The sequence below is a fragment of the Boleophthalmus pectinirostris genome, unplaced genomic scaffold, assembly GCF_026225935.1.
Source record: "Boleophthalmus pectinirostris isolate CB_2022bp ecotype Guang Dong unplaced genomic scaffold, ASM2622593v1 HiC_scaffold_17, whole genome shotgun sequence".
Lineage (NCBI taxonomy): Eukaryota > Metazoa > Chordata > Actinopteri > Gobiiformes > Gobiidae > Boleophthalmus > Boleophthalmus pectinirostris.
In genome coordinates, this window is record NW_026571115.1 from 21,497,575 (window position 1) to 21,510,228 (window position 12,654).

The window sequence follows — 12,654 nt, forward strand, 5'->3', positions numbered from 1 at the left end:
TTTGCAAATGATCATACAGGGGAGCAGAAGGAATAAAACCAAAACTTAAAAAGAAAAGAAAAAGTCATAAATTAAATAAAGCTATTCTATACTTTCTGTAGATATTGTAAGTTTTGACAGCTTTTTTTGTTTTAGACCTGTTTTATCGTTTGAAAGTATTGTTGGATTTCAATATTATATTGAAGAATATTTGGTTTATTTTGAGACCATTTGGTTTTGGTTATATGATATTTTGCCAGCAGAATGAGAGTCTGAATGAGGAATCCGAGATCTTTGGGGATGGAGAGGCTGGTGAAAAATAACAGAATGTGACTTTCCTGGAGGCAGTTGTATAAGTGCATGCCATAACGTATTTCTTCAGGGGGGTAAAAGGGTTTTTGGAAAGCATTTTCATTACAGCCAAAAGCACCCACTGGTGGTCATACTATGTCATTGAACACTAATACAAGAAGAACTTTTTTCTGAATTGTATGCTAATTATTTAATTCTAGTCCACAATTTTTCTGAGCATGGATTTTAAATGTATAAAATGTACATACTGATGCAAAATAAGCATAATTCGGGCTAACCCAATGACGAACAGCATTACTGCACACACTAATACTGTATTTTGTAGCAAGCAAGATGAGGTGCAAATCTGTGAACTGAGAAGCTATCACTGAAAATATTTAACTTAGTAATAAATATTTAATTTAGTAATAAAATATTAACTTCAGTCCTAGCAATAATTCCTGGTGGACACATTTGGCTTGGAGCGTGAGATAGAGCTAAAGAGGATAATCCACTCATTCCATCATTGTCTGTTAAACTAGAGTATGACCTTATCACACAGCAGCTGTTGTTTAGAAATACTTTATTTTGAATCTATTTAGTTACAATGATCTCTCTAGTATCTTTAAACACATAATGCTCAAAAGACATTCAATATTAATACAACACAGTCACATTAACAAAGAAAAATACATGACACAAAACAGCAAAAACAAAGGTCAAACAAATAGAAAAGGTACTCCCTGCCCCATTGCTGATTGCTCCTGAAAACATGTAACCATAACATAAAAGTTTGCTTTTTTAGAGGCGTAAAAATAAACGCCATACATACAAAGTCATACAGAGATCAATTTGAACAGGATGGACATTTTCGTACTCTGGAATCCTGTCACATTGCCTTGTTTAAATGAGATCACAAAAATCTTTAATCGTGCAGTGGGGTAATGTTTTTTTAGATGTAATATTTAGTTTTAAAACACTAATTATTATAACAACAATTTTTCATAATTCTCGAAAACCACAGATTTGTAGCCTGCAGATTTTGATGTGTGATTGGTTATATACTCTCAGTAACAAGGTCAGAAATAATGGACAATTATGCTACTGTGAAAGCCTAAAAACCTCCTGTGAAGCTTGTGCTGAGCATTTGTTTTAGCGGATGGGCGCCTTGAGTGCTGCGTCTATCTCCTCCTCTGGCTGAAGCGTGTGCCACTGAGCCACTGGACGCCTGGGGTTGGCCAACATGTCTGACCAGTGCCGCAGACCTACCCCCGAAGCACCGTAACCAATCCAGCACTTCCCGATGGGGTCATTACTCCCCAGCTTGTCGTAGTCGTACACAGTCACCAGTAACTGCACTTTCTGTGAGCCGAGAGCAGGTATAAAAAATGAAATGATACTTAATATATTGTTAACATGAGTATACTCTGCATAAGCACACCATTACAAACCTGTATCTGGGAGAAGGGGATCTCAAAACTGAAGCTCTCATTGAAATATGGATTCAGCGTGTTCTGTTTGACTGATGTCTTCTTCTTTTTTATACGTTTGCCATTATGCTGTAGCACCAGTTTCACATAGGGATCTAAGGAGAAACCAGGTTAGATGGACCAAAAACATCACTAGTATTATTTAGTTTTCATTTTTTAACAGTGATCTGAGTCTAACCTGAGAGTCCTCCCACATCCATCTTCTTCAAATTCTTGGCTTCCATGACGTTGACGGTGAGTTTTCCAGCGGTTGGGACGTAACGCAGGGAAATACAGATGTCACCCAGCTTCTCTTGCTGTCAATAACAAGATTTTATTTCATTATCTGAGTGTTTTGACTCTATTAAGGAACTTTTAACTTTTTAATAGTTATTTATCTTGGTATGAATGATTGATCTCATGCTGCAACCATAGACAGTATGAAGTATATATAAATACAGGGAGTAGGGGTGTAACAATATCCAAGTCTCAGTATGGTATGAGGTCATGGTATGAATCTCACAGTACGATATTTATTGTGATATCGTGGGAAAGCTCACGATATGGACGGGAGGCTCACGATTAGGGATGTAACAATATCCAAATCTCTCGGTGCAATATTTTCACGATACACATCTCACGGTACGATATTTATTGCAATATTTTGTGGAGGTTAACAAAATTGAATATGATACTTTTTCCTCTTCAAATACTTTGTCAAGACTTAATACAAAGAACTAAGACTTTAAAGTGCTTAGAACTGTTATTTCTTCTTGTAGTCTGCACTGAAATGGAGCAAAGGATCATGGTCTATGTAGTTCTCTTAATTTAAGCAAAGGGACTTGTAATTCGATATAGGTTAGGTTGCTTTATTCGTACCCGTAGGTAAATTTGCTTTGCAGATTTGAGAGACAGGTTCCACATTTCACATTTCATTCATCCACAAAACACACATAAAATCACAATTACAAAATAAGGTGTTACAGTGCTCCAGTGCAGAATGGTTTGTTCCATAAACAACCAATTAAAATCATCCATCACGCTTGGCTAAAATCACAATAAATATTAAATATGTTAAAAACACACAATCGTAGATAAATAGATTACAATTTATTCATAAGTACGATAGCAGCCGGAACGAAGCTCCTTTTAAAACGATTTGTTCTAGATCTTGGGACTAAAAGCTGAAACTCTGAGTTTAGTGGATGTTGCATATATTGTGATGGTCCACGATATTATTGTGAGAATTTTGATAATACAATATCACAATATTTTGGTTATTGTTACATCCTTAACAGAGAGTGTATATAGTCTTTTGGTGCAGCATTAGAATTTCCCTATTGTGAGAGAAATAAATGTTATCTTATCTGCTAATGACAAATGATTCAGCTCTGTAAACAACAACTGTAACTGATAACATAAATCTATTGCTGCCTTACCTCTTCCTTCTCTCCTCCGCTCAGATCCTTCCATTCATGGATGGGTTGTCCCAGGTCAATAGTGTTCATAGCGATCTTAATCTCTCCAATGAGATCATGTTTTCCAAATCGATCAAAGTCAAAGACCTGCATCACTAGGGTCTGTCCGCCGAGCTCAGTGTATGGGATCTGAAAAGACCACAATAATGATGTTAAAATCAAGCATTTTCTCTATAAAGTCTATGTTAACAGCCCAGGGTGGAGACCTTAAATGTGAAAGTCTCATTGAAGACTGGACACAGGTTTTTTCTCTGGACTTTGGTCTCAAACTTCTTCTTCTTGTCTGGGAGCATGAACACTTTAACATAAGGATCTGAAGTGCCTCCCATGTCCATAGCTGCCAGGTCCTGGGCTTGGAGGATTCCTACGATCAGCTACAAAAAATATGCAAAACAAATATAAAAGTATGAAAAATGACCTCTTCTGTATAATATTTACATGAATAGTGACTTGCATCAACAGAAATGTGAGTTTTACCTGGTTATCGTTGAAGTTATAGTCCAGTGAGTACTCCAGTTTACCAAAGAACTCCTTCTCTTCTTCTTCTTTAGCCTCGTCTCCCTCCTGTGAGACACAACCACAAATACTACGTCAACAATTAGACAAACCAAAACAAAGGACTATAACCAAATGTACAATGATACAGTATACTAATGAAGTGAAATGTTATCCAGTGTCAGGATAATGCAAAGACAAGTAATTTAAAATGTACTATTTATGTTAGTAGATAGCAGATAGTAGCTATTATTATTGTATGATATGTATGATTTGTGTTTCATGTATAATTTTTAGTATAATCTCTTATTCTGTTTGTAGTTACCTTACACCTCATTATAACTTTATTATGATTGATTATGATTTAAAATGCATTTTCATCATGTATATCTTGAAAAATTCAGATATACATTATCAGTATTATACCAATTAAATTCCACACAGTTGGACACACACACACATCCATAGGACACCATTACCTTCTTGTCATCGTCCTCTCCTTCCTTGTCTTTTTTCCTGCGTCCCCGGCCTCCTCCAGCCTTTCTTTCTCTCACTTTCTTCTGCTTTTTGCCTTTGTTGAAACATTTCTTGTAAATGCAGAACCCCATACATGCCACTAAAGCCAGGACCACCACCACGATGGCACCCACAGCCCACATAGGCACTACAGAAGAGACCAAAGGAGGTTAATTATAGCTTTAAAAAAAAAACAAAAAAAACTAATAACCTTGTACATTGTTCTTACTTAGACTCTAAAAAAGAATATGATATCTAAATACACAATTTATCTCCTTTAAAATATACCAAACTTACTGCGAAGTTTATGATCTTGATTGTAGAGACGAGTGGTTGCATGAATAAAATACATGTAAAAGATAAATTGATTTCATTAAGGGAAAATGCATGTGTCATGTGTAAAGATATATATGTACCCACACTTTACATAACTGTAGTATTCAACATTAGTGACCATTATGACATAGTAGAATTGACTTAACATTATAGATAGTACATTGTGCTTAGTGTAAATCTTTGCTGTCACTTATTGCAATATAATGTGTTATAATATAATAATTAATAATATTATTTTATCACGTTTGCCATTATGTACAATGATGTTGGTGAAAGTTGGAAGTGCTCACTTGGCAAATGTGTGAGCTCATCGAAGAATTTATTTTTGAGGCTGTTGAACTGATGGTGTGAGACAGGGGGCGGGGCAGGTGCGGCAGGGCGCTCCTTCTCTCTCTCCTCTTCCTCGGCCGCCCTCCGAAGCCGTGCCCCGGACACGCTGACCAATCGCATCTTGGATCTGTGTGCAAAAATTGAATATTCATGTCTTATCCCATATGAACTCATGACTGCATCAAGACTATATATATACTGTACTATGGTTGTGTAGTAATTTAAGCAAAAACATTCTTCACAATGTTTTAGTATTTATCTGACTCTGAGTTGTCCCTAAGCTTCATCTGACCTTTCACCTGTCTCTAATCCTCTAATCCTTGGTCACTTGTTACAAACACGATACTCCTAGATACTAACTCCTGAAGCAAATGAATATAAGATCATAGACAGAGGATTTTACATGCAAGAAAGCAATAAGAAGGCAGATTCACCAACAGCAATGCAGTAAATAATAATTACTTTGTTTGGGAGTCTTGGCGCAACATATAACCTGCTGCTTTATGTTGTGAAATGGTGGTGCTTGACATGAAGTATTGAAATGAGGCTGGCAGCAGTTAGCTAGTTCATCTGATAATGTCTATGGTTTCTCCTCGCAGTCTGTGTAACAAGATTAATTGTCAAGGGTAATCCAGAAATCCACAGCTTAAACAAATCAAGAGCAGAGTGTGTCTCCCTATGTTCTGATCTGTCACTGTTTCTGCCATAATCCTCCCTCACACAATACAGATCCACTATAAAAGCATATTTTAAGTCCATGGCAGTTCTGAGGGACAGCCCCAGATCCACAAGAATCCACAAGATCCACATGAAACTCAATTGAAGTCACATGCATTACACTTGGCTGCAGCTGTTATGCTATAATAGTCGTGTCATTTTTATCATATTTGTTCATGCACAATGTGTTGTTAAATTAAATTACACACTTATTTCTCTATAGATTTGGTGTCAAGATGACGTTGCAGGTTGCCCAATAAAAAAATGACAGAACTTTCAGTGAGAGAAACAAGTCAAGGTCAAGATAAGAATAAAACACAGAAGTTTTTATCAGTTTGATTACTAAATATGATGACCAGCTCCATCTTTCAAATCATCACCAGCAGGAAAACACTGTAGGCTAGTGACTCCACGTGACATAAACCCTGAAAATAGACGCGCAATGTGGCCACCGCTAATCCACCTGAACTAATCTGTACCTCTTTTAGAAAATAATCGTAAATTCAAGCAGATTGAAAAGCAATACACAGCAACAGTGCAAAAATCTTTAGGTTATTTAGGTTCGTTTTTGTATAATTGCAGATTTGATTTTTCTGTTTTTCTATTCTACATTTCAGTGTGTATTAAATATTAAAAGTGCAGCTAATTAAATAATGCCAGAACGTATATAATCAGCATGCCATGTTCTGGTCAACTCAGAAACTCCTATTTTATTTTATTTTTTTACATTTTTCTGTTGAATCTTGAATCCTCTTGAATCTATACAATCTAGTTAAAATATGGCTCAAATTACGGGCTAGCATCTTTAAATCCCATTTCATTTCCTTACCTGTTCTCAGCACGCCGGTGTGATACTCCTTTTGTTTTTATTCATTTATAACAATCTGAAGTGGAAACTCACGCGGACTGGAGATGCGTCTGTGCCATAGATCCATGGTCTGTGCGCGCGACACTCGGCGTCTGCCCCTCCCTCCCTCCGTCCCGGTAATCTCCTCACTATCCTCATGCCAATTTAACATCACCTTTCCCAATACAAGACAGGAGATAGGGCAAATGTTATTGACTTCATATTAATCTGTTTTCTGTTATTTCCATACAGGCATAGGCATCCTAAGAAGAAAAGAAAAACAAACAAAAAATCCAGGATAAGTCCTTGTACAAAATTAAATGGGCTGACTGGCTATCAAGAGCTATCAAGTTTTGACCTTCTTCGGCCAATTGTCATAAAAAGTGAGGTGGTCTAAAGGTAAGTTCTTAACCTTTTCAATCTTCTGAGCAAAGTAACCTGGGGCCCTATCTCATATTAAATGTATTATATTGTACACAGATTCGAGTGTTAATTCAACTCGTATTTTGTTAATTTTAACACTTTTACCATGTGATATGGGGTTCACAATAAAATGAGTTAAAACTACACTTTCCAAAGTGTAGAAGGCTCAACACTGGTGATGTACCACACTCCTCATAGTTGGATTTGACACTGATTAAGATTAGATTTTTTTTACACTAATGTATAGTGAAAAACGAATAACTCTGTATTGCTATGTTTTAACACTTTATGAAGAAAGTAGAAATAGTGTAGAGTGTTCTTCATGTTACACTATTCAATAGTAACTCTTTCTTCACTAAATACAGTCGAAATGCTGTGGTCATTCTAGTTCATAATCCCTTTTACAAATGTAAAATAATGAAAACCACCACAAAATTCCATTTCAACTTAACTTGTATTAAAACAATGCACATCATACAATCAACACAATTTAAATAAATCATATGACACAATACTGTTTTTCCAACTGTGAACACTGTGAATCAACAACTACTTATTTTACTCTACAGCACTGTCATAGTTAAAATAACTCTTGACTATGTTGAAACATATCTGGATTTTCTTCACTTTACTCACAACACCAACGTGAATTTAACACTTTTGAATTTGATGTGTACTGATTGTAGGGCTCCTAAGGAGGTGGTTCCTGTCCTACTTGGAGCTCCGGCCCCGTGGTTAAAAATCACTGGTCTAAAACACAAGAATAATTTGCAGGAAACTTTGTCAATATTGCCATCTTGTGGCAGTATAGCGCAGTGGTTTCCAACCTTTTTGGCTTGAGGCTTAGGCTACCACCTATATCAAATAAAGGTGTGTTTTTATTGGCCCGAGTCAGTAACGAAGTAACTGGCGAGGGCTATTGTTCTTCGTCGGTTTCTTTTTCTTTTTTTAAATTATTCTTTTACCCCACATTGAATCGCATTTTTGACCCCCTGAACATCGACGAAAAGTCCCCAAACCGGGATTCAGATCGACCGGTCCGGCGAAAAAATTCGATAAAATGGGCATCGCGACAATGACCGATGTGACCAGACTCAACAGCGCCGCCTAGAATTGGACCCCTATGGGAGTGGGGACTGGCAAAGTTTGTCGCAGGGAAACGAAATTCGGAACAGTGATAGAGAACAATGAGACAAGCCAAAAGATGAATTGGAGCATGACCCTATGACGAACAGGAAGTCGGCCATATTGGATCAAACATTCGGCGCCGTTTTGACTTGGGTGTCTACAAAAAGATTCAAGTCCCCGAGGTTTGGTCCAAATGAGCTCAGATTTGACATGTCACATCTACAGACATGAACTCACAAACGTTCAACTTTTTTTTAGGATACTCCTTACGGTTTGCCCGTAGACGCCGGCGAAAAACGCCTTCATTTCCTGTTTCTTCGGTGACCTGTCACGGCCACAGGCATTGTTCAAATTACAATTGCATGATCTAGGCCTGAATGTAATGAAATATGAAATTTAATAAAAGTGAACTCTATAGCGCCCCCTAGCATAGACACGAAACGTCAGTATTATCGGATTTGGACCAAATTTGGAGATTAAATTCTATGCATGATTACAAGCCAAAAAGTCTATTACGGACATGGGGTATTTTTCACTGTTGGCCAGCAGGGGCGCAAAGAATCCCCCGAAAAAATTTGTAAAAATTATTATACACACTTGTTTAGTGCGATCGTGCTGAAATTTCTATCAGTTAAACACTGCATGACCCTGAGTCCATTGATATGTCAAACACAATTATCAGTGCTACAGTGCCACTTATAGGAATGCACAAAATTTACTATAAGGAGAAATAAAATAACTTTCACGTTCATTCGTGAAACTTTGCAGAACATTCCCTGACGTGCTCCTGATCAGAAAAGTCAATGAGACCTATGCCCTAGTTTTTACACTTTTGCCTCTAGAATCGTTATACGATACATTATCCAATTTTAAAGGTGCACTATGAAACTTTTTTGGTGGAAGGTGTGTTTTTATGCACAGTCTTAGTGTGACAGTTCTCCTGACCATAAAAGTCACGTGACCTGTGGCCTAGTTTCTATAGTTTGTCTCTAGAATCATTCACATTATCCAATATTAAAGGTACACTATGTAATTTTTCTGTTGGACAAGCTGTCGGCCTGGGCAGCTGTCGGGCAGAGAGACTGGGACGCCGGGGCGGTTGCGAGTCCCTGGCGTCGCGTGGGAGGGGACTGTGCGCCGGGGCGAGGGCCACCATCGCCGCGCGCGGCTTTAATTATTATTACCTCCGCCAAGGAGGTTATGTTTTTGCCGGCGTTTGTCTGTTTGTTTGTTTGTTTGTTTGTTTGTCTGTTAGCAACATAACTCAAAAAGTTATGGACCGATTTTGATGAAATTTTCAGGATTTGTTGGAAATGTGAAAAGGAAGAACTGATTTCATTTTGGGGGTGATCCGGAAGAAATTCTGGATTCTGGATCACTTTGAAATTTTAGTTAACATTGTGGTAAATGGGCCAAAAATTTTGTTTCTCAATATCTCGGTTAATTATTGACCAAACCCCATGAAATTTGACTCAGGGATGGACAATGGGATCCTCTTTCATAATCCAAAGGCTGATCTGGATCTGATCCAGAAGACTGATTTTATCGCAATTTATTTAAAAAATGGGGGTAGTCCTTGGCGGAGGTCTGCGCTCTCTGAGTGCTTTTCTAGTTACTATTATTATTTTGCCATTATAGCCAAGAATCGTAATTCTACAGAAACTTTAATCATAAGAAAGTATTCAGAACATTTTATATTAATATACTCAATTCCCTTTCTTTTAAATCTGATATTCCAAGTAACACTGGTGCCAAAAATTAAATGTGGCACCCCTTATAAAGAAAAGAGGACAAAACTAAACCCCGATACACGAATGTTACATGCTGAACATAGTGGACAATGTCAAATCACTACAGGTAATAAGTTTCATGCATAGTATGTTTATAACCCTACATTAACAGATAATTACTTTTCACCCCAGTAAAAATGAAGTGTTTGTGGATATAGTCAAAAACAGGCCTAATCTGCACTAAAAATAAATACAGGAAAGGATTAATCCAGCTCAAACGGTTTATTCAAGATTGGGCAGAATTACAGGTGCAAAACAACCCAATAAACAAAACACAGATGCCATTTGGAGAGAACGTTTTGAAGATTAGATATGGCTTGTGGGGAGAGTCAACAGGAGCAGAAAGCAAACTATTAAGCCTGTTGACTTTATAGGCTGTGACGTTAGCCTGAGCTTTAGCTCTTGCCTCCGCCCAGGGTGTGCTTGTCAAACAAGTATTCAGCCATCTTGTTGTTTTGGGCATCCATGCGGCTCAGGTTAGAAATGTAGTCACCCAGCTTCTTGATGCTCTCCACCTGCTCATTCAGGTAGTGTGTCTCCAAGAAGTCACACAGCTAAAAAGGGGATAGAAGAAAATCAGAACATTAATCATTTACTTTTACATCAACATTACTCCAAAAGCAATGTGGTTTAGACTTACATGGGGGTCAGTATGATCAGAAGCCAGTTTGTGAAGGTCCAGCAAAGCCTGGTTCACCTTCTTCTCCAGTTGCAAAGCGCACTGCATGGCCTCTAGGCCATTGGCCCAGTCGTCGCGCTCTGGTTTCTGCAACAACATTTATAATTGAGGGTTAGAAGATGAAAGACAAATGCACACCGGTACCAGTTCTATGTGTTCAAACTTCGAGGAATTACTGGGTGTGGTTCAGGTTCTTTGGAGACTTTAGCAATTTGTTTTATGTAATGCACCAGTTAAGGCAAGACTGAACTCACCTTGATGTCCTGGAGAAAGATGCGACCACCTCTCTTGTTCTGGAAGGACAGCAGCTTGTCTGCGTGCTCCCTCTCCTCATGGGAGCAGTCCTTGAAGAAGTGAGAAAAACCAGGCAGGGCCACATCATCGCGGTCAAAGTAGAAAGCCTGTAAAGGGCACAAAAACAGTCATTAAAACATGGAGCATTATTATTAGCAGATCAGCATGGTGACAAATGGTAGTTAAGAAACCAAGCAGTGGTCAGCATTAATCATGGTGTGTAGAGCTAGACTAGTCCAGATAATCAGAGGCGGACTGTCTAAGCATGACGCAGCATTTTTCACTACGTAGGTGGAGAACAGGATGGTCCTTGTGTAACAATTCAAGATTCAGTATGTTTCCGCTTTCAAATAAATTTGGCCGATTTAACCAGTTTAGTTTGCATCGAAATACTGCCATGCACCCAGCGTACTTACCATAGAGGTGTAGGTGTAGGAGGCGTACAGCTCCATGTTGACCATTCTGTTGATGGCTGCCTCGCAGTCACGGTGGTAGTTCTGGCGCACTTGAGACTCCATTTTAGCTGGCGTTTTTCTCGAGCTTTTCTTATCAAAAGTACAAAAATATAGCTCTGCGCTGACGGTATTCAGTAGTGTTCAAGTAAAGGTTTCTTTGTGCCCAAAATGAGGAACAGTCGGAAAAAGCTTGGGACGAAGCAAGAAGTTCCGTTCAAACACTGTTGAAGCAAGAACTCTTGAGGATCACTTCCCGGACTGAAATGGAAGAGCCACACCACCTGCTTTTATACTGGTGGGACCTCGTGATCGCAGCACGCACAGACGCTCAGCCAATCAGGAGCCACGGTTTCATATGACGACGATTACTTTCCAGGCAAACAAACCATGACACAGCACTTTAAATGATTAATTGAGTAATACAATCTTGTGACTATGACATATAGATCAACAATGACAAAGAACTTTTTATATGCAAAAGAATACGTGGTGGGTAAATAAATAAGAATTAAAACTCTAAATTTAGGTAGAGAAATCACTGTGGACTGTTTTATTTTCGGAAGTCAAAAATAAATTACTTTGTTATGTAGTAAAATCATGGGTAGCATTTCTAGAAAGAATAGCACCTCTCTGGTTTCAGTCAGATAAAATCAAATATTTATCTTTTCCCTTGAGCCCATTTCAAGGAACGCTGTGTCCTGAAGTGAGATCAGCAATTCAGTGCAGTGCCATATTTTTTTTTACATTGTGTGCACAATTACTAGCAAGTGGGTATTTTGACCATATCATGATTTTTATGCATATTCTCCAACTCTAAGTTGTATAAACTTGAAATCTTACTGGATTTAAGCAGATCATGTGTATTTGTCTAACAAGGAGGATGTGAACGAAGGAGATCAACACACTATATGTGGCTGAATCAGTAATGGACACAGAGCTCCACTGCGACTCAGACGCCAGCAAGGTGGAGGTGGGTACTGGTACTGGTATGAGCTGGTATTATTAAAGATGAGGTTGCTGAAGATGGATTCAAAATGAACTCCAAAAAATACTGCCAGTTTTTAGAAGACACTTTCTTCAAGCAGTGGTATAGAAAAAAGTCTGCATCTTTCAAGAGGACGATGATTTTTATGCAGGACAATGCTCCGTCGCATGCACCAGAGTACTCCACTGTGTCCAGTGAAGGGCTTAAAGATGAAAAAAATATTGTCATGGCCTCCTTCCTCACCTGACCTAAACGCAATTGACAACTTGTGGGTCCTTCTTAAACAGGAGATTTACGGTGAACAGTGTCTGGGAGGCTGTGGTTGCTGCTGCGCAAAAAGTTGAGGCTTATGACCATTATTCAGGAGAAGGATGACTATATTGGTCACTGATTTATTTTTTAAATGTTTTGAGTTGTTTACTATTCTGACAACTGGAAATAA

The 12,654-nt window shown here is 38.2% G+C and overlaps 2 protein-coding genes across 3 annotated transcripts; both read right to left on the reverse strand.

The window, feature by feature from the left end:
- Window positions 1-836: 836 nt before the first annotated feature.
- On the reverse strand, window positions 837-9,866 carry syt5a (synaptotagmin Va). Of its 2 annotated transcripts, XM_055153039.1 has the most exons (10): window positions 6,513-9,866; window positions 4,855-5,021; window positions 4,526-4,540; window positions 4,192-4,376; window positions 3,695-3,781; window positions 3,424-3,591; window positions 3,179-3,346; window positions 1,939-2,056; window positions 1,722-1,855; window positions 837-1,632 (listed from the first exon to the last, which is right to left on the reverse strand). In XM_055153039.1, exons 1-10 carry the CDS (start codon window positions 6,536-6,538, stop codon window positions 1,423-1,425), a joined length of 1,278 nt encoding a protein of 425 aa, XP_055009014.1. In that variant the 5' UTR covers window positions 6,539-9,866; the 3' UTR covers window positions 837-1,422. The 2 variants fall into 2 exon arrangements, with proteins under 2 accessions (XP_055009014.1, XP_020792641.2); XM_020936982.2 differs by lacking the exon at window positions 6,513-9,866 and having other exon boundaries at window positions 4,855-6,467.
- Window positions 9,867-10,006: 140 nt separating this feature from the next.
- LOC110172851 (ferritin, middle subunit) lies at window positions 10,007-11,496 on the reverse strand. Its single transcript, XM_020938801.2, has 4 exons — window positions 11,189-11,496; window positions 10,733-10,879; window positions 10,440-10,565; window positions 10,007-10,353 (listed from the first exon to the last, which is right to left on the reverse strand). Exons 1-4 carry the CDS (start codon window positions 11,288-11,290, stop codon window positions 10,195-10,197), a joined length of 534 nt encoding a protein of 177 aa, XP_020794460.1. The 5' UTR covers window positions 11,291-11,496; the 3' UTR covers window positions 10,007-10,194.
- Window positions 11,497-12,654: the final 1,158 nt, after the last annotated feature.